The sequence below is a fragment of the Protopterus annectens genome, chromosome 6.part0, assembly GCF_019279795.1.
Source record: "Protopterus annectens isolate FY-2018-M chromosome 6.part0, PAN1.0, whole genome shotgun sequence".
Taxonomy (NCBI): Eukaryota; Metazoa; Chordata; order Ceratodontiformes; family Protopteridae; genus Protopterus; species Protopterus annectens.
The window spans coordinates 314,784,379-314,810,192 of NC_056737.1; the positions used below are offsets into that span (position 1 = coordinate 314,784,379).

At 40.7% G+C, this 25,814-nt stretch overlaps 1 protein-coding gene across 2 annotated transcripts in view; it reads right to left on the reverse strand.

The window, feature by feature from the left end:
• The window catches only part of ZFYVE26 (zinc finger FYVE-type containing 26), a 3,506,023-nt gene that overhangs the window by 253,244 nt on the left and 3,226,965 nt on the right, over positions 1 to 25,814 (reverse strand). For both annotated transcript variants that reach the window (XM_044074068.1, XM_044074069.1), the window contains one exon: positions 13,360 to 13,542. In XM_044074068.1, coding sequence (XP_043930003.1) covers positions 13,360 to 13,542 — 183 coding nt within the window. The remainder of the gene's footprint in view (positions 1 to 13,359; positions 13,543 to 25,814) is intronic.

Sequence of the window (25,814 nt, forward strand, 5' to 3'; positions counted from 1 at the left end):
ACTCTAAAGACAATAGTTAACAGAAAGAGGCAAGGGACTACCAGCAATGGTAAGTAACAATTTACGACAAAGTCGTAAGGGCACAGGAGTCAACAAGAAAAAGGAAGAAGAGCAATAGAGATATTGACCACAACAATTTAAACTACTTAATGGAAAAAAGTTCAAGAAAAAAATGTGGAAAATGTATCTAATACAGCTCAAGAGAGATTGGTACACCACATCTGCTAGCTAGAAGTGGCAAACAAAATCTGGGGTTATTTGGCAAGTCCACTGTGGGTAAGGGAGAAGCTCAAGAAATTTGGTGGCTGTGAGCTTTAGCATCAGCAGAGTCGGATCTGATGGATCAGATCCAAACCCACTTGTTGAGGACAGAATGAAGACTGACAACATCAGATACTATGTTCCTACACATGAACAGGTGAGAAGACATTGAACAAAAGATAACACAAAAAGTGAGAAGTTGGAAGCTCTTGACAATGGATATTTATAGTACAGTACAAGCAATGAAAATATATTTAGTTCCTTTAGTATTGTATACAGGTCAGACACATAAACCAGAGGAGAAGCTGTGGACCATAATTAATAAGGAATTTATTTAGGACAGAGAGAGAAAAAGAAGTTATGTACTAACCATAATGTTCTATGTTTGTTGTCCATCTCGCCCTTCATTCTTACATGTGGGTTCGGAGCCGATCCTTGGCTCCAACTCAGCTGATTACAGAAGATCAAAGTCTGTACATTGGCTTGTGGCAAGGTAGGTATCCCATCGTGCAGTGGTATCAATCCTCAGATCTTGTTTGCTGCTGACTATAATAGAAAATAGTTATACTGTATCCTCAAGGTAAAGGAGAAACAATAGTAAAAGGTCTCCAACATAAAGGAAAGAGCAAAAATGTTCCTACCAGGTCCTCTAGGATTATTTGGACAGGGTAGGTGGGTGGGTTCGTAAGAATGAAGGGTGAGATGGACAACAAACATAGAACGTTATGGTGAGTACATAACTTCTTTATGTTATGTTGTCCTATCTCGCCTTCATTCTTACATGTGGGACAGCGCCCCTAGCACCTTTTTCTTGGGTGGCTCACGGAAATACACTCTTGAGCACTGTGGAACCAAAGGAAGCTCTGTCCCTAGAGGCCAAATCAACTTTGTAATGAGTGATAAAAGTATGTGAGCTTGAATTTCAAAGCAGTACCAGACTTCCCCCTTGGAGGTGGTATGTCATTAATGTAAAATAACTTAATGAAGTCACAAATGTCCTACACTGTTCAAAGTGAATAACTATAGGTCTACTTATAGCAGAAATAAATGGGAGGACAGTACCATAAACATGCCACCTACAAAGAAAGTGAGCTATTGGGAATAAATGTAATAAAAACATGATATCATTATAAAAAATGAGACAGTATAGTGTGAATGTTATCCTCTTCATCATGAGCTCAAACAGGTTTGCAACAGAATGTATGATTCACAGCAGACCACCATGGCAGAAGCTATCGATGCTCATCTCAGCATTAACTTTCACTATTTAGTGTTTAATTAGCAATCTTTAATGCATTTAAGCTGCACACAAACTCCTATATTCCTCCAAATCCATACCCATATCCAACGCTACTGGATGGATGTTATGAAATCATCCTCCCTTTAAACTACGGTATACTGCTGAGAGAAATGCATTTCTATTTGAGCTATAAAACATTTCTTGTCTCAGTGGAGCTTGCAGTGTGTACTCTGAAAGATTCTCAAACCATCACCCTGTTTATTCCTTTTTCCACAGCTACCTAAATCTAAGTAAGGATATTCCTGAGTACTGCTGAGCCAAAGGCTGCTTTCCCCCCTAGAGACCAGATCCAATTTGTAATGAGCAGTAAAGGTATGCAGATTAGCTAAAGTTGTGGCTGCACAAATATCATCCAATTAAGATCTACATAAAAAAGGCTGAAGAAGTTGCTATAACATCTGACAATGTGTTTTTTTGTGGTTTTGGTAAAGACAAGTCCAATTTTTTTTTCATAAACAAAGGTAATACAATCAGATCTGATATGTCAGTTTTCATTCTGTCTTCAACTGTTGGGTTTGGATCTGATCCTCGAATCTCACTCGTCCGTTACTCTAGCTCGTGGCCACCAAAAAAATCTCAAGCTCCTCCCTTACCCATAATGCATCAACCCCTAACATACTTCAGATATCTTCTGCCTCTTTCGAGAATAGACATGGTCATCTTGAGCTCTCGAGCGACATTTCATTTTATGATAACTGTTTAATTTTTTATCTTTACAAACTTATTACTAGTTATCCTCCTTTCACTTTACACTTAGTGTTCTTTTTTACCATAGTTGGCAATGTTTCTATTTCCTTTTTTTCCTCATAGACCCTTTGTATATTTCTCGATACGAGTGTTGGTATCTTTTTCTCCTTTTTTCTTTTCCTCTCTCTCTCTATAAATACAATTATATATATATATATATATATATATATATATATATATATATATAAAACAAATGCTTTCCTTTCATTTCATCTCTTGTCCTGATCAGGAGGTCTGAAAAAGGTCCTTTGGGATTTGAAAAAAATGCCCTTGTCAGATGCCAACACTAAATGTGTATTGTTTGGGCCCAGACCACCTTCAGGTTGAATGTGCCATTTGTAAAAATTTTAATCCACGTACTATTAAGAAAGAAAAAATAAGCTGACACTGACTAGTTTACTTCCTTATTCCCTTCTCAGTCAATCTACCAAACCAAAAGCAAAGGAGGCTTCTACTAATTCTCTGAAGCCTCCTGGATCATCAACTCCGTCTTCTTCAGAGCTGCGTAAAAAGAAACAAATTGGATCCATAGGCTGCTGCGATCCGACCACCATCAGATCTGACAAAACCTTCCTCAGATCCAAGCACTTTGGATCAGAGACTATTACCCAGAACCAGATACTCACCTAGTCTGGATCCAGTACCTTCAAGAGTACTTTCCCCCTTTTTGGAAGAAAGGCACTCAAGTTTCCTTTCCTAGTTTCTCTCATTCTTCCAGGAGTTTGACTGAAGCTGATGTGGACAGAATGATGAAGAGGTTTCTCTCAATGCAAAAACAGATGGGAGTTCTCCCGGCTCCTACCCCTTTATGGCAGGAAGCCCGTCCTTCTACCACTCTGCAGATTCTGGCTCCTCCTCTCTTCCAACTGATAGTTTCAGAGCACCTGGATCCAAGCCTTACGGGTCTATCTGGTTCGTATCTGAAATATCCTTGTCTCTGGATCTGAAGCTTTCTCTGAGTGCATCGATTCTAATGTTCTTGGGGCTGGTTGACTCTCAGAGCCTAAGGGCCCCTGTTTGGGTCAAGGTGTTAGACACGACTCTGAGATTTTCGGAGCCATCTCTTTCTCTCACAGCCTCAGCACTGGACAGCTTGGCTCCAACTTTTGCCTCAGGTAGGTTGCCTTCGGGGCAGAGGGAACTGATGAGCCAGAAGCCTGACTTCTTGGCTACATTGTCTTCTTTCTCCCCAGAGTGATCTTCCTTAAAGTTAAATTTCTCCCTTCCTCTTCCCCTCTCCTAAGTATTTTTAATGGCATGAAATAGGCCATATGCTTTAGTCTCCTACAAGTTCGACAAAGTCAAAAAAGTCCAATATTCCCAAATTTTGTTTTTCTTTTATTGTTGCTTTGTAATCATACAGTATCAATTTCCAAGTTAATTTTATTCCTGTTCATCTCTATCTCCCTAATGCTGTATCTGCTTCATTTCCATGTACTCTTGATTCTTCTAGTCAACTCTTGTGCTTTTTTCCTCCTCTCAATCATTTTCCACTGAAACACTGGAAAGGGTTTCAATGGCATAGCCTCTCTCTGATCTTTATTACCCAAGGAACAAGAAGCAGAATCTCCTTCTGTTCCTCAACTTACATTTGTTGGACAAACTTTTGTATTTCCTCCTTAGCAAGTACTGCATTACATAATGATTTTGTCCCTCTAGGAAAGGATATTTTGAAGACAGCTGGTTACAGCAGTTTGAACTGCATGCCTGGTTCTCGGCATTCCCTGAACTGTGGAATAAATTTACTCCCCTTCTGTCTGGTGTACAGCAAGTAATCACTCACCACAAACACTCTGCTGTGTCCCATTTTTAGCACTTTGTCCATCTGTCACTGTTTTCTCAAAATCAACTCATTCTGCTGGTAGGATTGCATCTTTACTATTATAGGTCTAGACTGCTTTCTCATGGCCAGGTTTGGAGTATACACATGATGTGCACTTTCAATTAATAGTTCCTGCTGTGGAATACCAGTCCAGTTGCTTATTTGTGCTTTCATAAAATTAACACAGTCTGTTCCTTCCAGCTTCTCTGGTACAGCAGAAAATACAAGGTTTTCCCTACATGCTCTGTCCTCTAATTCTATTATTCTTTTTAAACATCTCTTCTTGAGCAGTCTCATATTCAGCCAGCATTTTCTTCATTTTGACCTCTAAGTTTTGCAGCTTATCACCTCATCTGAATATCTAAAGCTTCTTCCATTTTTACCAGCCTCTTGTTATTTGAGTTGAATACTCCATCAGAGTTTCATTTATTTTAAACAGGTCTGTGTGCAATTGTCTTATATTTTCCTCTAGGTTACTGGAAATCATGTCTGGAACTTGCACTGTTTTTGCTGTACAGCTGCAGTACTTATTCCAATCAGTGTTTTTCCTCACCTTTTATATCAGTTTTCTTTCAGGTCCTCTGTATTTCTTTTTTCCTGACAGTCAGCTAGTACACTTACTAGCCAGTTACTGAAATTTACCCAGAAATACAAGTCCACTGGCTTTCTCTTCTGAGTTTCTGTTTTCACACTGGGAGAGCTGAAGGTAAGCTGTTGATAAGTGTGCAGCCATCTTGGAAGTCTTGGGATTCTTCCTTCTTGGCAGCTTTTTTGGGCATTTAAGCCCCAGAAGATGTTGAAGCAGATTTAGAAGGAGCAAACCTATTAAAATTAGCTTGTTCTTTTTCAATCAATCTAGGCTCTAGGATTGAATGCCTGACAAATATCGCAATTTGAATCGAGGAGAGCTGAGCCTAAACAACGGACACACTTTAAATGAGCATCAGACAATGGAACTTTATGGCCACAGGCCACATACTTTTTGAAACCAGAAGGTTTCTCAGACATGCTTTAAGAAGAAAGAAGATAATTAATAGGAACAATTTTTTTTTAAAATAGAAAGAAAATTAGAGGGAAAAACACCAACTATGGGAAATCAAGGAGTCAAAAGTACAATAAAGGGAATACCAACAATGGCATTCAAGAGATACTCTTGTATACAGAAATAATTTCAAATGGGCAGAAATTTTAATAATAATATAAGAAGGGAGGAATCACTTAATATAAAAATATAAACATGTAAAGCTACAAAGATATATGTTATAACTCACACAAAAAGTCACTAAGCTTGAGAGCACAAAGGGACCAACTCCATATGCTAGTGATGGCAAACAAGGTCTGTGACATGTTAGGTGATTTACAGCACTATGGGTAAGGGAGGAGCTCAAAAGTGTCAGTATTCCACAAGCTGGAAGAAGCAGCCAAACCAGAGCCGAACCCAAGAGCTGAGGAATGAATGAAAATTACATCAGATTAGTATTTAAAATTCTATTGTTACTGCATTGCGTACCTCCCATCACTGTATTGTTTTGTAATGGAGATTATAAAATCTAAGATGTCACTAAAAAAGGGACTTCATAGTTAGACATTTCCAGTTGCTAAATGAAAAACTAAATAAGCTAAAATTATGTCAAGTTCTATGCATAACCAAATGTGGGTGTTCTAATCCCATAGGCAATCAGTATGAAGTTCCAAGAGTACTTTCTAATCTGGGAATGCACACCCAATTAATAGAAACCTTATTTCTAAAGTTTACCAGTAGCTGTCCTGTTTGAATTAATGCAGAAATTCATCCCAAGAGCATGACATAACTATGAATAACTAGAAAATAAAAATTCTAGTCTTAGGGCAAGAGGTAGGTTCACTGCTTGATGTAAACTAAGTTTTAAGAAACAGACTACATCATATGAAAATAATCCTTCTTCCTACGGTTATGGATTTTCATTCATTTCTCTCCCTCTCTCACACACACATGCAAATAAAAATGAGACCTATGCGGGTACCTAGGAAGGAATAATGGAGGTATACATATAGCATACAAGATGTGAAAGTTACTGGAATAACAACCACCACAAAGTGTAATCCCTAACAAAAGTCTTAAAACTACTTTAAATTTCAAAATGAAAAAAAAGTAAGTTATGTGCAAGACAGTCCTAGATAACTTTGAAATGCTGTAAAACCTTTAGTGTAAAAATGACCATGAGAAATTTGAGAGAGGAAATGCAAGAGTGTTACTACAGGATAATATTATTTGCACTAACAAAGTAATAATAATGAAATATCATGCTTTGTAATATACAAGATGACATAAGCTGCCCCAGTTAAAACCAAATTTATTTGAAATTAATACTACAAGTATTATAAAGCAGGATAGCTATGATACGAATGAGTTTGTTAATACTGTAAATGTTTTCGTGAAGTTTGCCATCAACAGGACAAATGCTGCTTTAATCAAAGGTCATACTGAAACGTGTAAAACTTCAAACTGGAACTTGGAAAACTTTGGCTGAAAAATTCTGCATAGATAACATGACTGACATTCCCATACTGAATTTGCCGGCCATCCTGCAGTATAACATAGTAAACTCAGAATCTTTTATATAATACTCCCAGGGAAAAAAATCTTAAGAAGACCATTAGTCTTGAACATCATTTCTCTATATAAAATGACTAGAAGAAAAGTGTTTGGTCTCTAGTAGTACATTCACTGCACCAGTGTTGTTGGACATGTTTTGTTTTCATGTTTGTTTGTTTCTTTCGGCTTTTCCAGGTTAGGGGTCGCCACAGCGGAACTCCGGTCCGCTAATGATTGGCAGTAGATTTTTACGTACTGGCTTGCCGGGCCTAACGCACAGCCTTCAATGAAGGAACGCCCATTCACGCATGTCGCCACACAGAAGACGTTCTAACTGAGAATCGAACGGGCAACGTCTAACTGTGAGGCATTACTGCTTTATTTGAAGATGGGTACTTGCTATGAAAGGTTAATGCTGTCAAATGTTAAAATTCATGAGAGATCTTTGACATTTTACTTTTATCAGATCAGTTGCCTTATAGCCAAATAGACTCCCCTCAACAAAAACATCCACAATTTGTAATGTCACCTAAGTACAGCTATAGGAAGGGTGCCAGCTGTTAAGAAGGAGAGGTGCCTGCCAATAAGTCCCTACATTAAGCAGCTACATGTGTGTGTGTGTGTGTGTGTGTGTGTGTGTGTGTGTGTATTAGAACTGTAGCAAAGAGCTCAGTTTAGTAAAAACCTGTTAATGTAGATGTATACCATCTCTTAGCTTATCTTGAAGACGTTTTCATTTTTGAAGTATAAATGACAACTTGTAAACTCTCGCAAGAAGCTACTATAGCTCTCTGTTAAAGGTTTCAAATTAGACTACTATGCTAATGGCTCAAGAGCCGTTACAAGCCTAGCCTATATAACATGATTTTACCAGTATATGGCCCCTAAGGGTAGGAGGATGGCATGGGTTTATGTCTATGCTTTGAGCATTTTTCATATTTTTGAGACTACCACTGCCCACAATAGACATAAGCACCACCCCACATGTGAATTTACGATTCCCTTCCCTCGATCCAGACTGGTCTTGAAGAGGGCCAGGGTAGGACTCTGCTTAACATCAATAGAAAGCTTATTCAAAAGGGGAATGTCTGACAGACATCTCTTTCTCTCCAGCATGTTCTGTTTGATTCACTGACTACATTTATTAAACCCCTAGAATGCGTGACCCTCATACAGTTTGTCTTACAGATGTGTTGCAGCTGCATCAAGGCTGGATTTGTGATTGCCTTGTAGGTCATGCATAGGTCACCCCTTAACAGTCGAAAGGAGACAGAGTAAAGGGATATGGCCTTCAGTCTATCTGCATAGGGCATGTTGTTAACACCCTGTATTGTCTTAGTGAGGAACCTCTGAGGTCACTCCAGTTGTTGTAAGTGCCTAGTCAAGAACATTACAAATGGTGCACTATACTTGATTATTGCTCTAATGAGGGCTGTATACAGTGGGACTATAATCTCCTTGGATCTGGATGCCATATCTTTACTTATAAGTTGTGTCACATAGAAAGGCTTCCTCATCACTGTGGACACTTGACAGTCCACATTCAGGCTACTTTTGACCTGTGTTCCCAGATCCCTCACCTCTGAGTCTACTCTTAGGGTTGTGTTATTAATGTTGTAGTTAGTAGGGATATTTGATTTCCCAAAGAGTATGATAATGCATTTCTTCATTTTTAGTTTCAGGCCGTGGTTCTGACACCAATCATTTATCTAATTTAGACCCTCCTGAAGGATATCTACATTCAATGATTGTCCCCAGCTTGCAGTCATCTGCAAACTTTGTCATCCAGAGGCCTTCAACATTGACCTTGACATATGTTAAGTATATTCCCAATATGAATGGTCTCAACACTGAGCCCTGAGGCACACCACTAGTAGTAACTAGCCTCTTGTTGGAACTGGAATCACCTACTTTAACTACATGCCCTGTCCTTGAGCTGACTGGCTATCCATCTTGTGAAGTAGGGGTTTATGCCCAGTTTTGTGAGTTTATTTATAATACCAGTGTGGAAATTGTATCAAATATCTTGGCCAGGTCAAGGGAGGTAGAATGTACTGTTTTGCCCTCATACCTGGCCTTACTGACTTTCTCAGAGAAGTACACCAGATTGCCCTTGACGAAGTCAAATTGGGTCAGGTCTAGTGTATGAAGATTTCCTATGTCATTATTTATCAGGTCCATGGTTATTCTTTCCATGGCCTTAGAGATAAGACTAGTCAAACTTACAAGTCTGTAATTTCCCGCGTCAGTTGACAGTCCTCTCTTATACAGAGGGATGACTGTAGCTGTTATCCACTCTATTGGAATAAAGCTGGTCTGGAGACTGTGGTTAAACATTAATCCTGTATGGCCTGATACGTCCTGATTTAAGCTATTTAAGAGGCAACATGGTATATCATTGGGCCACAGTGATGCTGTGCTTTTAGCTTTAAAGAGCGCAGTGGCTACCTTTTCATTGGTGATTATTGAAGAAGTGCTGAAGGGTATTTCTTGGGGAGAACTGGGGGGGAGGTAAAGGGGAAGTGAAATTTGAGATGCATTTCTTGGCCACCAGATTTGCTACATCTTCTGGCTGAGTATAGGAGATGCCATCTATAACTCATTTCGCACATCATTAGGTGTTGCCCTTAAGATTGCGGACATAACAGAAAAATGCCTTATGGTTATCCTTAGCTTTGGAGGCTATTTCTACCCCAAAGTCTGCTTTTAGAGACTTGACTAGTTCCTTGATTTGCTTGTTTATAGAAATGATGGACTTCTTGCTCTGCTGTGCACATTCCCTCTGATTCTATGGTTCTATTTCTTTTGTTAATCAGCCTATTAAGACCAGGGGGTTCCACCACGGTGGCTATTTTTTTTACAGTTTGACTTGGGCTTATTTCAGTTCGGTATTGCCATTTCTATGCAGTTGTTTATGTGGTCATACAGGGCTTTTGTGTACTCCCCTGCATATTCTTCTGTGTTTTCTGAATTTAGGAGAGCTTGATATCTAGCTATGCCATCACATAATAGGTGGTAGTTTGCCTTAGAAAAGTTTTTGGGTTCCGGTGGGGAGTCTAGTTTTACCTTAATTTCAGGGAGGCTGCCCTGTGATCTGATCTTACCAGTGAAGACATCACACATGGGGGCAGGGCTGCAACGTGCTGCTATATTTGTTGAGTACCAGATCTAGGACATACATTCCACTGGTGGGATTGCAGACCAGATGCTCAATTTTCACATAGGCCATAATAACTATTCCATTGCTTCACTTAGAATATATAAAGCTTTCCTTTAAGGGACTTTTATTTTAATTGCGTTTATCAATTCAGGACCCAGTTCCTCCATGGGGATGCTACAATTTTACTTCAGTCATTGACTCAGAAACCTTTTGAACCAGCAGCAACAGTTGATTTTAAGTATCTTTCTTGAAAAACAATTTTCCTGATTGCCATTACATCCGCTAAACAAATTTCTGAATTACAAGAGTTGTCATGCAAGCCACCTTTACTCATTTTTCACCGTATCATTGAGAAAAAAATCTTACTTTTCTCCCAAAAGTCTTATCTGAAGTAAATTTGAATCAATCCTTTGACTTCCCGGTCTTTTTTCCCCAATTACTCTAACAAATGAGAACATATGCTTCATACGTTAAGATATTCACAGATTAGATTCTACTTGCACAGTACCAAAAATATTAGAAAATCATATCAACTATTTGTATCCTTCTCCAAAGCAAAATTAGTCAATCACGTCAAAGGTTACCCTTTCAAAGTGGTTATCAGACTGCATTTCTTCTGTATGTAAAACTAGAGGTTTCTCACTACACTCAAAATCAAAAGCTCATTCCACTAGAGCAATTGTTACCTCTACAGCATTCATGAAAAGAGTACCTACAGACATTTATACAGTAGCAACCTGGTCAATGGTTCATACATTTATAACTCATTACAAACTGGATGTGCAACCTAGAGCTTGTGTATCATGTGGCACTACCATTCTGAGGAATGTCCTCCTTTGATACCACCCAGGTCATTGTAGGCAGCTTGAGAATCTGTTCAAAACTCTGAATCAGACAAAAATGGATACAAAGGTTATGCACATACCATGACAATAGATCCGTGTTGTCTCAATTTTGTCCAGTTCAACATCCCTCCCTCCTTCCCCTTTCTAAATCGCCATCTGCAAACCTCAGGTCCCCAGACAGACCTTGTCTGCTTTAGGTCACATTACCAAGAATGGCCTATTTAATAATTTATTTTATACCACAGGAGTTTTTATTCTTATCAAGCCATTTTTCTCTTTTAGAAATAGCAAAATCAGTCTGTGGTATTTTAGACAGGAGGAGGGAATTGTAGTGGTAATAGAGGAGTCAGGGTCTCGGATCTAAAGCTCTGGAAGAAAGTGCTAGCCGGAGCCAACAGCCCAAATGTTGAACCGGATGAAAATGAAACAACATGGATCTATAGTTACAATAAGTACATAACTTTTGATTTTTCCCCATACCTCTAAACAACTTTGAGCAAGAATTCTGGACAAATCCAAAAATAACTGGGGGGGGGGGCATGCTAAATACTGCTCTTATAAACTTAGAAAATTGCTAGAATACCAGGTTTTACAATAACACGTATTTTCTGAAACATATCAAGTCTGAAGCTCAAATTTATGCCACTACTCAGTGTTTTCAGTACTAAGTGATTTGTCAGAAATCCACACACACACATATGAGGAAAAAGTCGATATTCTGCAAAATTCTCATCAGTTGAGAGGTATGCAATCCTGTAGGGCCAAGTACTAATTGAGAGGAGAGGAGAGGAGAGAAAAGCATTAAGTAAGTGTCAAAGTCAATGTAAATGCATTTACTTTTGAAGAAGTAATATGAAGGAGTCAAGGGAAGGCAGCTTATGAGTAGACAGTGAATTCTAGTCAGTGGGACAAGACAAGATCCTGCCTTGTCAGTGCAGGTGAGGGACAACTGAGGGATGGAAAGGGAATTTTATCGAGCTCATGTTATATTTCAGTCCTGTGTATTTTTTAATGATTCTCAACATTGTTAAAATCATGTACATTTTTGACTGATTATTGGTGTAGCTGGCTGCATAACTATTTAGCATATTACATTACTGTCTGACTAAAGCTTAACTTAATGTAACTGCTCGCTGGCCTAAGTCATGGCTGAAAATGGTTTTGTAACCAGTCCACTAATTTGATTAATAAAAGGAAATTAAGTAAATAAATACTAGCAGACCTAATGGTGACTTCCTCACTGATTCTTCAATGAGACACTCACTGCAACAAAATACTTATTTGGTATTTCTGCTATTCCAGCAGGATGAAGACAATACAGTAATGTCAAACAATAAAACTTCTCTGAAATAATAACAGTAATCTCAATCACATGGTGGACTGATTTGTCAAAGTACACAAAGTTACTTTATTATCCAGCTCCAAGAATAACTTTGACATGGGTGGTAAAGTTTCAATATTCTTCACCAATAAGTTAGTAGCTTTGTATTCTGAAACAGGAGCATCATACCTTAAACCGGAACCACACCATGTCATTAGAAAGACCTATCTCTACCACAGGATTTACAATACAGTGATGACATTTCTGGAGAAAATAGAATTTAAATATGTAATATAATAAACAAGGGAAAAAAGACTATAAACATAGTTAATCTGAGACTCCGAAACATACATGGTAGCTGACCTTTGATTTATGAGTGATAAACAAGACAGAACAGGAAGGGCAGTCCTTCCATTTTGTTGCATCTTTCGGCTTTTCCCGGTTAGGGGTCGCCACAGTGGAACTCCGGTCCGCTAATGACTGGCAGCAGATTACGTACCGAATTGCCAGGCCTGACGCACAACCTTCAACGAAGGTACGCCCATTCACGCATGTCTCCACACAGAAGATGCTTTAGCTGAGAATCGAACAGGACGTTTTACTGTGAGGCGACAACGCTACCGCAGCACCACCACAAGAAAAAAAAAGCAATGCTAAAGAAGACAGCTTTGTATGCAAAGTCAAGCAACTCCCTTCAAAAGGTGAAAGTAGTTCTATGCCAAAAGCTGCTCAGATTCTGTCTCAAAATCAGAAAAAGACTTAAGTTACTTTTCCCCTTCCACACTTGGTGCGATATGTAATGTATTCTTTTCTATCCCACATAACAAGGTATAGAGGATGTTGTCCTGTAGTAACTCACTCAGGTGGGAAGATGTTAGTAGCTGGCTGTAGTGCAAGCGAGGGAAAAATAACTACAGAAACTACTGACTAGCAAAAAGCTCCTAGGACTAGTGAATTCCATTTCTGGTGTTTGATAGAATGTACTCCTCCCCCTCATGGGACATTCCTTTGATCACACTGAGAGAAAACAATGACTCGGATATTAAAAAAAAAAAAATCTGCAGTAGAAAGGTGTCTACATGATCACAATCTCCTAGATGGAAGACATTCACAGAACTAAACACAATACAGCAGAACAATAATAGGCCTGGTACAGCAGAACAGTAAAAACTTGAGTGAAAAATCAGCATAATTGTATCATTAGCTTTACCACAATAAATACATACATAAATAAATAAATGCAAATTTAAATAGCCTTTCTTACTTCATTTATTCAATACTCTCTTGTCAACAGTTTAAAACTAAAAAATCAAGGTGTATGTTCTTACTTCAGAAGCACCTTTGTCTGCTACTTCAGTACAGCGAAAAATTATGTCATCACAGTCTTGTTTGGTGGCTTCTCCAGATTCCATGACACACTTTAGCAGTTGTTTTATCTCTTTATACTGATGTTCTGTCACCAAGTGCTTAGCTGCCTTGTTATACACAGATGCTGCTTTCAGCTGGAAGTCCTAATGAAAGAAATGGCAATAATGAAATCCCTCAAAAAATTAAATACTATTGAGTAATATGAATACAACATGTAATTATAGCAAAACCGTTTGAAAACAAAATATGTCATCTCTGTCTCAATATAAAAGGCAAGAGACCAACAATTCATTGTAGTGGTAAGAGAGAAACTTGGTGCCTGAAGGCCAGTCAGACCCAAGACAAGGCTTAGAAATTATACCCTTTCTGAGGTGCATGTTCCCCAAAAGACTAGAAATAGATGACTGAATGTATGGAGCACCAAAAGGATAACAACTGGTGCTGCAGCCTAATATGTCTGCATACATTTTAAAAGACAAACTGAAAGAGCAGGAGTTAAGACAGAGAAATACTTGCCAATCTGCTACTGCTCTGGTATACAGTCAACCGTAAAAGTGTCTACTTCTGTAGACCGAACTTACACTTTCCTGAATTTGACTTTACCAACACAACACCGAACTTTCACAAAACCAAAACTGCACATTACCAATTTTTTTTTTTTTTTTTTTTTTTTACAGGGAACAGTGACACTTGGCCAACATGAGGAAATTTGCCCTTTTCCCCACTGTAGTCCGATCCCGGAGTTGGTATATTTAGTTGGGGGTGTGTGGGGGGTGCAGCCCCCCACCTGGGTGGGTTTGACATACTGCAGTGTGTTTCTTGGTTCAATGTTGGCAAAGTGTATTTATTAACCATAAAATTTTTCGATAATGTACAGTTTTGATTTTGTGACAGTTCAGTGTTATAGACTCGGTAAAGTGAAATTTGGGTAAGTGTAAATTCAGTCTACAGAAGTAGATCCCTGCAAACATGCCAGCTCTGTTGGCAAAGAGGGTTTATAAACCCTGACTATAACTCAGGGGACCCAAGTTCAAATATCAGCCCAGCAGCCAGGTAGAACCAGTATGGGGAGGATGGGTGCACCCATCCTGAGAAGGTGGTAGCCTGTGTGGCAAGATGCCATACATGGAAGGCACTGTGGCCCCTCTGTTGACCCCAGTCAAGTCCTCTACCTAAGGCAGTGTTTAAAGCTATCATTGTCCATGTTGGAGTGAATGACTTGAGACGTACCTCCCTGGACTACATGAAAAGAGACATGGAAGAGCTCTCGGATCATGTGGCCCAGGCAGGTATGACCCTAGTCCTGAGTAGCATCCTGCCTTCGCCCAGAATGATACCACAATATAAGGATAAAATGATTGACTTCAACAATTGGCTAAGCTTATGGTGTCATTCAAAGGAGATCCAGTATCTGTCTGCCTGGGATGACATGATTGACAGACCACGATGCTTTGCCAGAGATGGTCTGCACCTGTCGCCCCTGGGATTCAGGTTACTGGCTAAGGCTCTTGCCACCCCTATAGTGCCTTTTTTAGGCAAACTTCAAAGGACGAAACCACCACCGTAACAGGTACAAGCATGCAAAATCTGTAGGTAATGCTACTCAATGCTAGAAGTCTAAACCTCAAAATGCACTCTCTCGAGGCACTCCTAAAAATGGAGAACATCGATATCTGTGCAGTAACTGAGACCTGGTTCAAGGCTCCAGAGAGCACCCCTGCAATACCAGGCTACAACTCTTACCACACTTTTCGGCCACCAAACCAGGACCAAAACACTAAAGGTGGAGGAGTGTCAATATTCACCAAGGATATTCACACCACCAGGCTAGTTGGCCAACACAATGTGTCTGAAATTCTCCAAGTGCAACTAACACTAGGTAAGACTGCAATCCAAATTGTAGCTTGCTACAGATCCCCACCATACCCCAAGATTCTCACTACACCTTTTTAAACATACTGGAAAATATTAAGATAGAACCAAACACCCTAATACTGGGTGATTTTAACTACCCTGCCATTAACTGGGAAAACTACTCATGTCCCAACACCTTTGCAACGGTTCTTGGAATTCATAAATTCCAACGCCCTGGATCAACTAATCCATAGTCCCACCAGGGGCTCCAATATCCTAGACCTGGTCATTACCAACATGGCAAATCAATGCTCCATACCTATGGTCACCCCCTCGTTAGTCAGGTCTGACCATAAGCTAATCACCCTTAACATCCACATCCCCCCCCCCCCCCCCCCTAAAGAAACCACCAAAAAAAAATTCTCCAAAGCCAACTTCATGCTACTCAAGTCAGAAGTGACAAACTTCATGACACCCATGCAGACGGGAACTGAAAGTTCAACTGCTGAATCCTACACTAAGGCACTGTACGAGCACATCCACTCATGCATGAATCGTGCCATCCCAAATAGAACCAAAATGCTCTCATCCAAAAAAAGGAAGCCAATCTGGTGGTCCCCTGCCATAAACAAACTTTACAACAAAAGGAAGAAACTTTTGCAGAAAAGAGGAAAATCCCAGGATGCAAAAAACTCCCTTACTAGCCTCAGTAAGAAACTGAGATGCCTCATAAAATCCTCCAAAGCTAGTTATAAAAAAAAATTGCCAAAGATTCCAAAGACAACCACAAAGCATTCTATAACTATGTCAAGAATCTAAATGGCAATGCTCAGATCTGCTCTGAGCTAAAACAGAATGGCAATAAATATACTGATCCAAAGGATATTGCCAATATCCTGGCAGATCGATTCAGTGCCAAATTCACCCCCCTCTCGCCCCCTAAATGGCCCATCTCAATACCGGAAGATTGCCAAATTCCAGTAATAATGGCCACACAGGTACAAAACGCACTCTCTAAAGCCAAGAATACAGCATCCATGGGACCAGATGACATCCCGGGCTGTGTACCACATGAACTACAATATGAACTGGCACCTCACCTAAGTGTCATGTTTAATCATAGCCTCACCTCAGGTTTCATGCCCACTGAGTGGTGCAGAGCTACAGTTATCCCAATCCACAAGGGGGGATCCACCTTGGATCCCAGAAACTACTGTCCCATCAGTCTGACAAGCCTTATCTGCAAGGCCATGGAGCGTATTATCATGGAACTTATAAACAAAGGCATTGGCAACCTTCAAACACTGGACCCCACCCAGTTTGGGTTTGTGAAGGGCCGATCTTATCTCCTGAACCTGATTGACTTCTTTGAATCAGTCTCCAGAGCCATGGACAAAGGTAAGGTGGTCCACACAGCCTATCTAGACCTTGCCAAGGCCTTTGACACCATCCCCCACTCTGGAATCATAGATAAACTTACTAAGTTGGGTATTAATCCCTATGTCACCCAATGGGTTGCTAAATGGCTTACTGATAGAACCCACACTGTAAAAGTAGCCGACTCCAAATCCAGCTCCAGACAAGTGACAAGTGAAGTACCTCAGGGTTCAGTCCTGGGGCGCTCTTGTTTGGCATCTACTTCTCTGAAGTACAGGTCAACACTAAGGGACTCTGGCTAACAAAGTTTGCAGATGACTGCAAACTGAGAGCCATTATTGAATCCCCAAATGATGTGGATACTCTACAAAAGGGCCTTACAGAAACAGATGCTTGGTGCCAGAGCCATGGGCTCAAGCTCAATGCCAAGAAATGTATTGTTATCCCCTTTGGGAAAAAAACATGTATCCATGAATTACCACATAGGTGGCAGTACACTAAACACAGAAAGTGTGATAAGAGACTTAGGGACACAGGTGGACAGTGGTCTCACCTTCAATAACCACATCGCCACAACAGTCAGGTAATCCTTCTATGTGGCGCACCTCATCACGAAGGGCTTTTCATCCAGAAAAAAGGAGGTTATTGTCCCACTGTACTCATCCTTCATTAGACCCATTATAGAATACAACGCCCCATTTGGTATGTACCTCTCAAGACATCTGCAACAACTGGAAAGGCCTCAGAAATACCTCACTAAAAGAATCACAGGCCTAAAGCAGATGCCCTATGCTGACCGCCTTAAAAAACTCCAGCTATACTCTGTTGCATATCGTCTACTCAGAGGCGATCTCTGCTTAACATACAAGGCCATGTCAAACCCAGAGCTGTTGGACATGCTACACTTAAAGAAATCCCAATCCCTCAGAGCTACACGCTCCAGGGATCTAAACCTTGTCATCACAATAAACAAAACATGCTGGAGGGATAGGTTCCTGACCCAGAGACTCCCCAGACTCTGGAATAGATTGCCCATACATGTCAAGCAGAGTGCCTCTTTGGACCTCTTCAAGAGGAACCTTGACGTTTGGATGGGAGAAAGGAAATTCACCCCAGGGATCACGTCAGTCGCCCTGCTAGACAGGGGTCCAGGAAAGTAAATAATGTGGGAAGAAATAGCCAGGGAATTGTTATGGCTAGGCTTGTATAGGCCCTAGGGCTGATAGCCTAGTACCAACCTATGAACCTATACAAAATGCCCTCACTGCTGGTACGCTGGCAAGGGGATATAAACTACCTCCATTGCTATCTGGATAATGGCCTCTCCAGATGGCTCTTACTTCCATGTTGGGGATATTAAGTATGGGGACACAGACTGAAGTTCAACAGGGGAAGGACTGATGATCAACAGGCAAAAACAGCACAGAGAAGCTGAAAAAAGCGTAGCTGTGAGCAGTAATGTCATCTCAGTAATCACAGTGCTCCCCTTCCTAGCACTGTGGTTTTGTTTTCTGGAATAAAAGTGCAATAAATGCTCAGTTTGGATGTTTATTTTCTAACTGATCCCAGCTTGTGTTTGTAGAACTTGATTTATTTCCGGTTTACGGTTCAAGAATGAGGGATCTTACGGTGTTTCTTTATATTCGTGGAGGTCCTTCTTGACATTGTAAACATTGGAAGTGTCTGTCTTTATTGTCCTACTGGTTGTTTCCTCTTGCAGTGTTTGGATATTACATAACAGGTTCATAGGTAAGTACTAGGCTAGCTGCCCTTGCTTGTCATTTTAAGCCTAGCCAATTTCCCTTTTTGCTCTTGAAATAACCTATCCCATTTGGTTACAGATTGGCCTTACCCACCCTCATCATCATCGTCTTTCGGCTGTTCCTGTTAGGGGTCGCCACAGCAGATCATCTGTTTCCATTTCTTCCTGTCCTCTGCATCATGCTCTTTCACACCAACCACCTGCATGTCCTCTCTCACCATATCCATAAACCTTATCTTAGGCCTTCCTCTTTTCCTCTTACCTGGCAGCTCCATCCTTAGTATCCTTTTCCCAATATACCCAGCATCCCTCCTCAGCGCATGTCCAAATCAACGCAATCTCACCTCTCTTGCTTTGTCTCCAAACTGTCCAACCTGAGCTGACCCTCTAATATACTGATTGCTAATCCTGTCCATCCTAGTCACACCCAGTGCAAATCTTAACATCTTTAACTCTGCCACATCCAGCTCTGACTCCTGCCTTTTTGTCAATGCCACCGTCTCCAACCCATACAACATAGCTGGTCTCACTACCCTCTTGTAGACCTTCCCTTTCACTCTTACTGGTACCCGTCTGTCACAAATCACTCCTGACACTCTTCTCGACCCATTTCACCCTGCCTGTACTCTCTTCTTCACCTCTGTTCCACACTCACCATTACTCTGAACTGTTGATCCCAAGTACTTAAACTCATTCACCTTTACCACCTCTACTCCCTGCATCCTCACCATTCCTCTACCCTCCCTCTCATTTAAACACATATATTCTGTTTTAGCCCTGCTGACCTTCATTCCTCTCCTCTCTAAAGCATATCTCCACCTCTCCAGGGTCTCCTCAACCTGGTCCCTACTCTCACTACATATCACAATGTCATCTGCAAACATCACAGTCCACAATTATAAAATCACCCCTAATGAGAATAACTGTGATCATACTATAGATAATTTGCGGGGGCTAATGCATGGAATAAAGCACTTAGGAGCTGCCTCTTTCTATTTGTAGTACAGAGGGCAGTCCTGGGGTAATTTTTTTTGTTTTCCATCCACAGATCTAAGTTGCGCTTCTATACAGACTGAGATAAACTTTGAATTGTGTGGATGAGGAGTCTGCTCCATAGCAGCAGTATTCTCTGCAAGATATGCCTGTTCATTCTAGTAATGTTACAGAAGAAATATAGATCCCTATACTGAGTATTTCTGATGCCATCTAATTTGCTAATGTGCAGTAAATCCATCAGAAGTAGTTAGGAGGATGATTTGTATGCCAGAAAGAGGTCATCTCTTAGCAGTCTGTAGGATACAGAGTACAGCGACAGGGCTTTGAGTCTGTCCATACAGAACTTGTTGTTTACGCCTTGTATCCTTTTAGTAGGGTATCTCAGTTGGAGTCCCAGCTTTTGCCATGTGTCTGGACAGGTACATGCCAAAGGGGACATTACATTCGATGACTGGCCTAATGAGGGCTGAGTAAAGGGGGGCAATGACATCCCTAGATGTAGACACAATCCTTTTCTTTATAAGCTGTGCAATATAGAAGGATTTTCTTACAAAAATAGACATATGTTGCTCAAAAGTTAGATCACTGTCCACATAAGTTCCCAAATCCCGAACAACTGGGTCAATTCTTAGGGGCGTATCGTCAATTTGGTAGTTCCCTGGAGTAGGCGGACTTCCCAAAGGATACAAAAATGCATTTTTTGGCATTTAGTTTCAGTCCATGAGTTTGCACTAGTTATTTATTTGAGACAAACCTTCCTGCAGAATGTCTAAGTCACCTGGGGATTCGATGTCTGCTCCTAGCCTGAAGTCTGCAAACTTAGTCAGCCAGAGCCTTTTGGTATTGGCTTTTACTTCAGATGATGAACTAGCATTACCATTACGTACCCTATTCAATCACAGCCTAACCACAGGCTTTGTTCCTGCAGAATGGAGAACAGCAACAGTTATTCCCCTCCACAAAGATGGCTTAGCAACAAACCCAGGAATTATAGACCCATAAGTCTGACCAGCCTCATTGGGCAGCCACGGTGGTGCAGCAGTTAGAGTTGCCACCTCACAGCAAGTGGTTCTCCAGTTTGATCCTCGGTTGGGGTAGCTTCTGTGCAGAGTCTGCATGTCCTCCCTGTGGTCGCGTGGGTTTCCTCCGGGTGCTCCAGTTTCTTCCTACATTCCAAAGACATGCTGTAAGTGGATTGGACACTCTAAATTGGCCCTAGGTGTGACAGTGTGTGTGTGTGTGTGTGTGTGTGTGTGTGTGTGTGTGTGTGTGTGTGTGTGTGCGCCTTCTGTGGAAGGTTGGGCGCCGGGCTAGCGACTTGACACCGTAAAACTCCACTACCAATTGCAAGTGGACAGGTGATCCACTGTGGCGACCCCTAACCGGGAAAAAGCTGAAAGAAAAAGAAGTCGTCTGACGAGCCTCATCTGTTAAGCCATGGAACATATCAACATGGACCTCAAAGACAGACATAAGTGACCTCCAAACCCTGGATTCGACCCAATTCAACTTTGTCAAGGGCAGATCCTGCCTGTTAAACATGATAGATTTCTTCAAAAATGTGACCAGGGTCAATGATGAGGGCAAATCTGTGCACATAGCATACTTCAACTTGGCAAAGTCCTTTGACACAATCCCACAATCAGGTATTACCAACAAACTTAGCAAACTGAATGTAAACCCCTTTGTTGCAACATGGGTTGACAGCTGGCTCACAAACCAGTCACACACTATCAAAGTGGGTGATTCCACATCAACCAGTAGACCTGTCACTGCGGGGTGCCACAAGGGTCAGTGCCGGGCCCCCTACTGTTTGGTATATGGGAAGAAACAGCAAGGGAATTGTTATGGCTAGGCTTGTGTAGGCCCTAGGGCCGATAGTCTAGTATCAACCTATGAACCTATATAATTCTCAGAAGTTCAGGCCAAAACTAAGTGGCGGTGGCTAACCAAGTTTGTGGACGACTGCAAACTGGGTGCAATTACTGAAGCCCCAAATGATGGCAGTATACTTCAGGAGGGTCTTACGCAGACCAATGACTGGTGTCCTAGTCATAGTCACAAACTGAATGCAAAGAAATGCATCCTCATTCCATTTGGTAAAAACAATGTCCCCTCACAATATCAAATTTACAATACCCTATGTACCCCTACAAAGTGGTAAGAGATCTGGGATCACAAAAAGACTGCGACCTTAACTTTCACCACCATGTGTCTACTCTAGTAAGGAAGGCTTGCTACATAGCACACAATTGGCAAAGTGAATGCCTCTAGAGCAAAGGAGGTTAAAACCCCTCTATACTCGTCACTAATCAGGCCCATAATACAGTATAACACCCCTTTCGGCATGTACCATACAAAGCATCTACAGCAATTGGAGAGACCCCAGAGGTTTCCAACTAAGAAGATCAAGGGACTCAAGCACGTGCCTTACACTGACCGACTGAAGTCCCTGTCACTATACTCAGTAATGTACAGACTTCTTAGGAGAGACTTACGCCTGGCTTTCCGACCCAAACCTATTGAATTTGCTGCACATCCATAAATCAAACAGGACTAGAGCTACCTGTTCCACAGAACCAAATATGGCCTACGACTTTAATAGGTTGTGCTGGAGGGACAGATTTGTCTCCTAGTGACTGCTGCATCTTTGGAATAGGCTGCCACTTCAAGTGAAGCAGAGCACATCTATGACACGGTTCAAAAGGAACCTGGAAGAGTGGATGGGACACCGTAAACTCTTACCGGGAATAGCGCCCACAACCCTCCTGGACATGGGCAGCTATTACTAAATACAATCCATGGTATTGACTAGAGTATCTATGGTATTACATTGGGATGAAATGGCTAGGCTTACAATGAACTCCAGGTCGATAACCTAATAACCTCCTATGATCCTATGAAAAGTAAATGCCAAACAAGAGAGGTCCCAGCACAGAACCCTGGGAAGCAATTGGTGACTGGTCTCTTTATAGAGGTAACTTCCCCTATTTGATTATCTGCTTTCTATCTGCAAGTTAGTTGCCAATCCAGCAGGTGACATAGGGGTTTATTCTCAGTTTATTTAGTTTTTCTGCTATGCTTGGGTGGGGAATTGTATCAACAGCTTTCAGGTCAAGATATGTGATGTGTACTATTTTGCTTTTATTCATTACTTTGGTGACCTTTCCAAACAATTCCAGCAGGAAGAGTAAGCATGACCTGCACTTGATGAATCCAAACTGAGGTAGGCCCAGTGTTTGGAGGTTCCCTATGTCCTGATAGATTAATTCCATGATGAGACTTTCCATGACTTTGAATGTGAAGCTGGTCAGACTTGTGGATCTGTGGAAAATCCTCCCTTATGCAGGGGAATAACTATAGCTTATTCTCCATTTGCTTAGTAGAAAACCTGTATGGAAGCTGAGACTGAACAGTGTTGTTAGGGGTGTGGCTAAATAGGTTCACAGGTAAGTACTAGGCAATCAGCCCTTGCAGACCATTCTAAGCCTAGCCAGCATCCATTTCTGTGCTCGAAATAATGTAGCCCATTTGGTAATAGACTGGCCTTACCCATCCAATGGTCGATAATTATATATTACCTTTAATGAGAATAACTGGGATCACACTAAAGATAATTTGAGGGGAACAATGCATGGGATAAAGCAGTCAGAATTTAATTTAGCATTAAATTGTGCTTCAGGAATATTGTCAGGACTCACTGATGCAGTATCTTTAGCTTTTGATAGCACTTTCAGGACTTGGTCTTGTGTGACAGCTATAGGCAAGCCAGTTTCAGGTATACCTTGAGGGACAGATGGAGGAGAGAGAAGGGTAAAGTCAGATCTAAATTTATCAGCCTGCAGATTCACTGTATCTTCATCATCCTCACTGGAGGTAACACTGTTCACTATCAGCTCAGTGCATTTCTGCTTTGTTCTTTTGAGATTATGAACTTAACTAAAAAAAGCCTAGTGACTTTTTCTGGCTTGGGTAGCTATTTTAGCCTCAAACTTGGATTTGGTGGAATTTATTAAGCTCCCAAGTTGTTTGTTTCAGTGACAGGGGATCTAACATTTTTGAAATTGCACTTCCTACTTTTGGTCAAAATTCTTCTCCTTTTATTAGAAAGTGTGTTGATATTATGGTTCCAAACCATGAGTTTGTTTCTAGTGTTTGTCCTGCACTTGTTCCTGTGGGGTACAGCTGCACTGATGCAGCTGTTTACATGCTAATAGTGTCATGGTGTACATTTCTGTGTATTCAGTGGAATTAACAGGGTTTAGTGGGGATTTGAGGCTTGTCAATGTATCACTTGGGAGTAGATAGTTTGTCTTACAGATATTTCTAATGGTACCTTGGGAGGAAGGGATGTCTGAATTCCATTTTATTTCAAAATAGACTGCTTTACAGTCAGATCTAACAAGTGATGAAGATACAAAAGGGATGGTGCAAGATTCTTCCATATTATCAAAGACAAGATCCAAGATATTATTCCCCCTAGTGGTTACTCTGACTAACTGCTCCAGGGCATTTGTATTGAAAAAGTCCAGGAATTCTGTGCTTGTATATTAGTGCTTTTGACAATTCTGATAACTGGATCCTACTGGCATGTTTGAGGGTTGACTGTGGGTTGTGTCATGCAATCCTTTGGTGGTATCCCATGTTTGTTATCTGGGATAGGGCTACAGCTACAGCAAAAGAACACAATAAAGCATACACACAACTAAGCAAAATGAATGAAAAGGAGTTAAACATGGTGACCAGTCAACAAGAACCTTTAACTGCTTAGATGGAGAAGTCCTACGGAACACAGGTCCATTTACTGGTAGCTAGAGTCATTTTTTATATTGCATATGATTACAAGCATGCATCCTTTTCCTTTAAAAGAAAGATACAACAAATAAAAATATATAGTTAATTACAATGACTAAGAATAGGAGATTTTAAGCTGTTTAAATATAGATAATGAAGATCTGACATTATAAGTATGTAACATGTTCATCATTAGGAACATTGCTACAATAGCCTTAGCTATGTGTTTTATATCTTACTAAGGATATAACAGTTGGACAGCTTTTAAAAGCTTCAGGGCACCATACAACCAACCAATCCATTAGTTAGCTCGAGTTGAGCTGACTAAAAAGACACAGTTGGCTGGCAAGCCCTTTAGAACTTTCCTGCCACTATAGAGTGCTCCTCTTGTGGGTTTTTGAAGACTGACTGTCAGATAATACTTTCCATTGCTGTTGACTGTTGGGTAATGCTTTCCAGTGCTGGGCAGATAAATTCCCTTCAGAGGAAAAAGACATACATTTATATTTTTATGACAAAAACTGAACGTTTTTCTGTGACTATTTTAAGCTAAGAAATAGTATCAACTGCCACATGATTTTTAGTATCTTTTAAACAGGAGAGTTATGTTTTACTATTGTGGAACAAAACTTGCTAAAATTAATTTAAAATGACCACTTCCTGAGGTAAAAGTTGTGCTATTTTACTTATGGGGTCAGTCTTGGGAGAAGGGCAGGGAATACTACCCATGCCTCTCAACTTCTCAGTGCAAGAAATCTGGACAAAGTTTAAAATAATGAGGGTACAAAGGCACAAAATAGGGACAGATTTTAAGTATTTCTCTTATAATCTTAGAAAGTTGATAGAATTGCAGGGTTTGTGTTGGCATACATTTCCTGAAGGATATAAAGTCTGAAACTCGAACGTCTGCCATTTAGTGACGTCAATCCTCAGGAAGTTTCTAGAAATACACAAATTTTACAAGGAACAAACCAAAAATAGGAGGCAAAAAGCTGGACATTCTGTGAAAATCTGGACCGATGAGAGGTAAGAATACTCCTCTGCCTAACCAGAATGCTATGCCTATCCCTAGAGAGGATTTCCCGACAAAGATAGGCCTACTTTTTCAGAAATTCCTGTCAAGAAACAGCAAAAAAAATTAAGCATATTTCTTCTCCTGTCTCTGCCACTTTGGATAGGAGTGATTTATTAGGCTTAGCGCAGGATTTTAGTTCAGGCTCTTGACTCCTTCCAGTTTAGCTGTTTCTGGTAAAAGAAAAGAGATTTTTCATTACCTGAAGAGTTCACATTTATGAACCACAAAATGATTGTAAAGGGGCAGATTCTATTTTGTCTCCTCAGGTTTCTGATTCAGATTATGAGCAAATTGTGGTTTCTCCCAGTCCCTGTGAAGGATTCTCTTTCTTTGAAACTATTTCCAGAATGAATTAGCTGTTTCAGTGAATACAATGACATTCTACTGTCCCTGAAGATGTGTTACAATTTATTACAAGTTGATTTTCCAGAACATACCCCCATTTCCCCTTGCTCTTTCAGTGCTGGAGGATTTTTTGTTGCAACCTGTAACTTGCCTGACAGCCAGACTGCTGCCCCCAAGAAAGCAAATAGATTGCATAAAGTTCCCTGATCTTC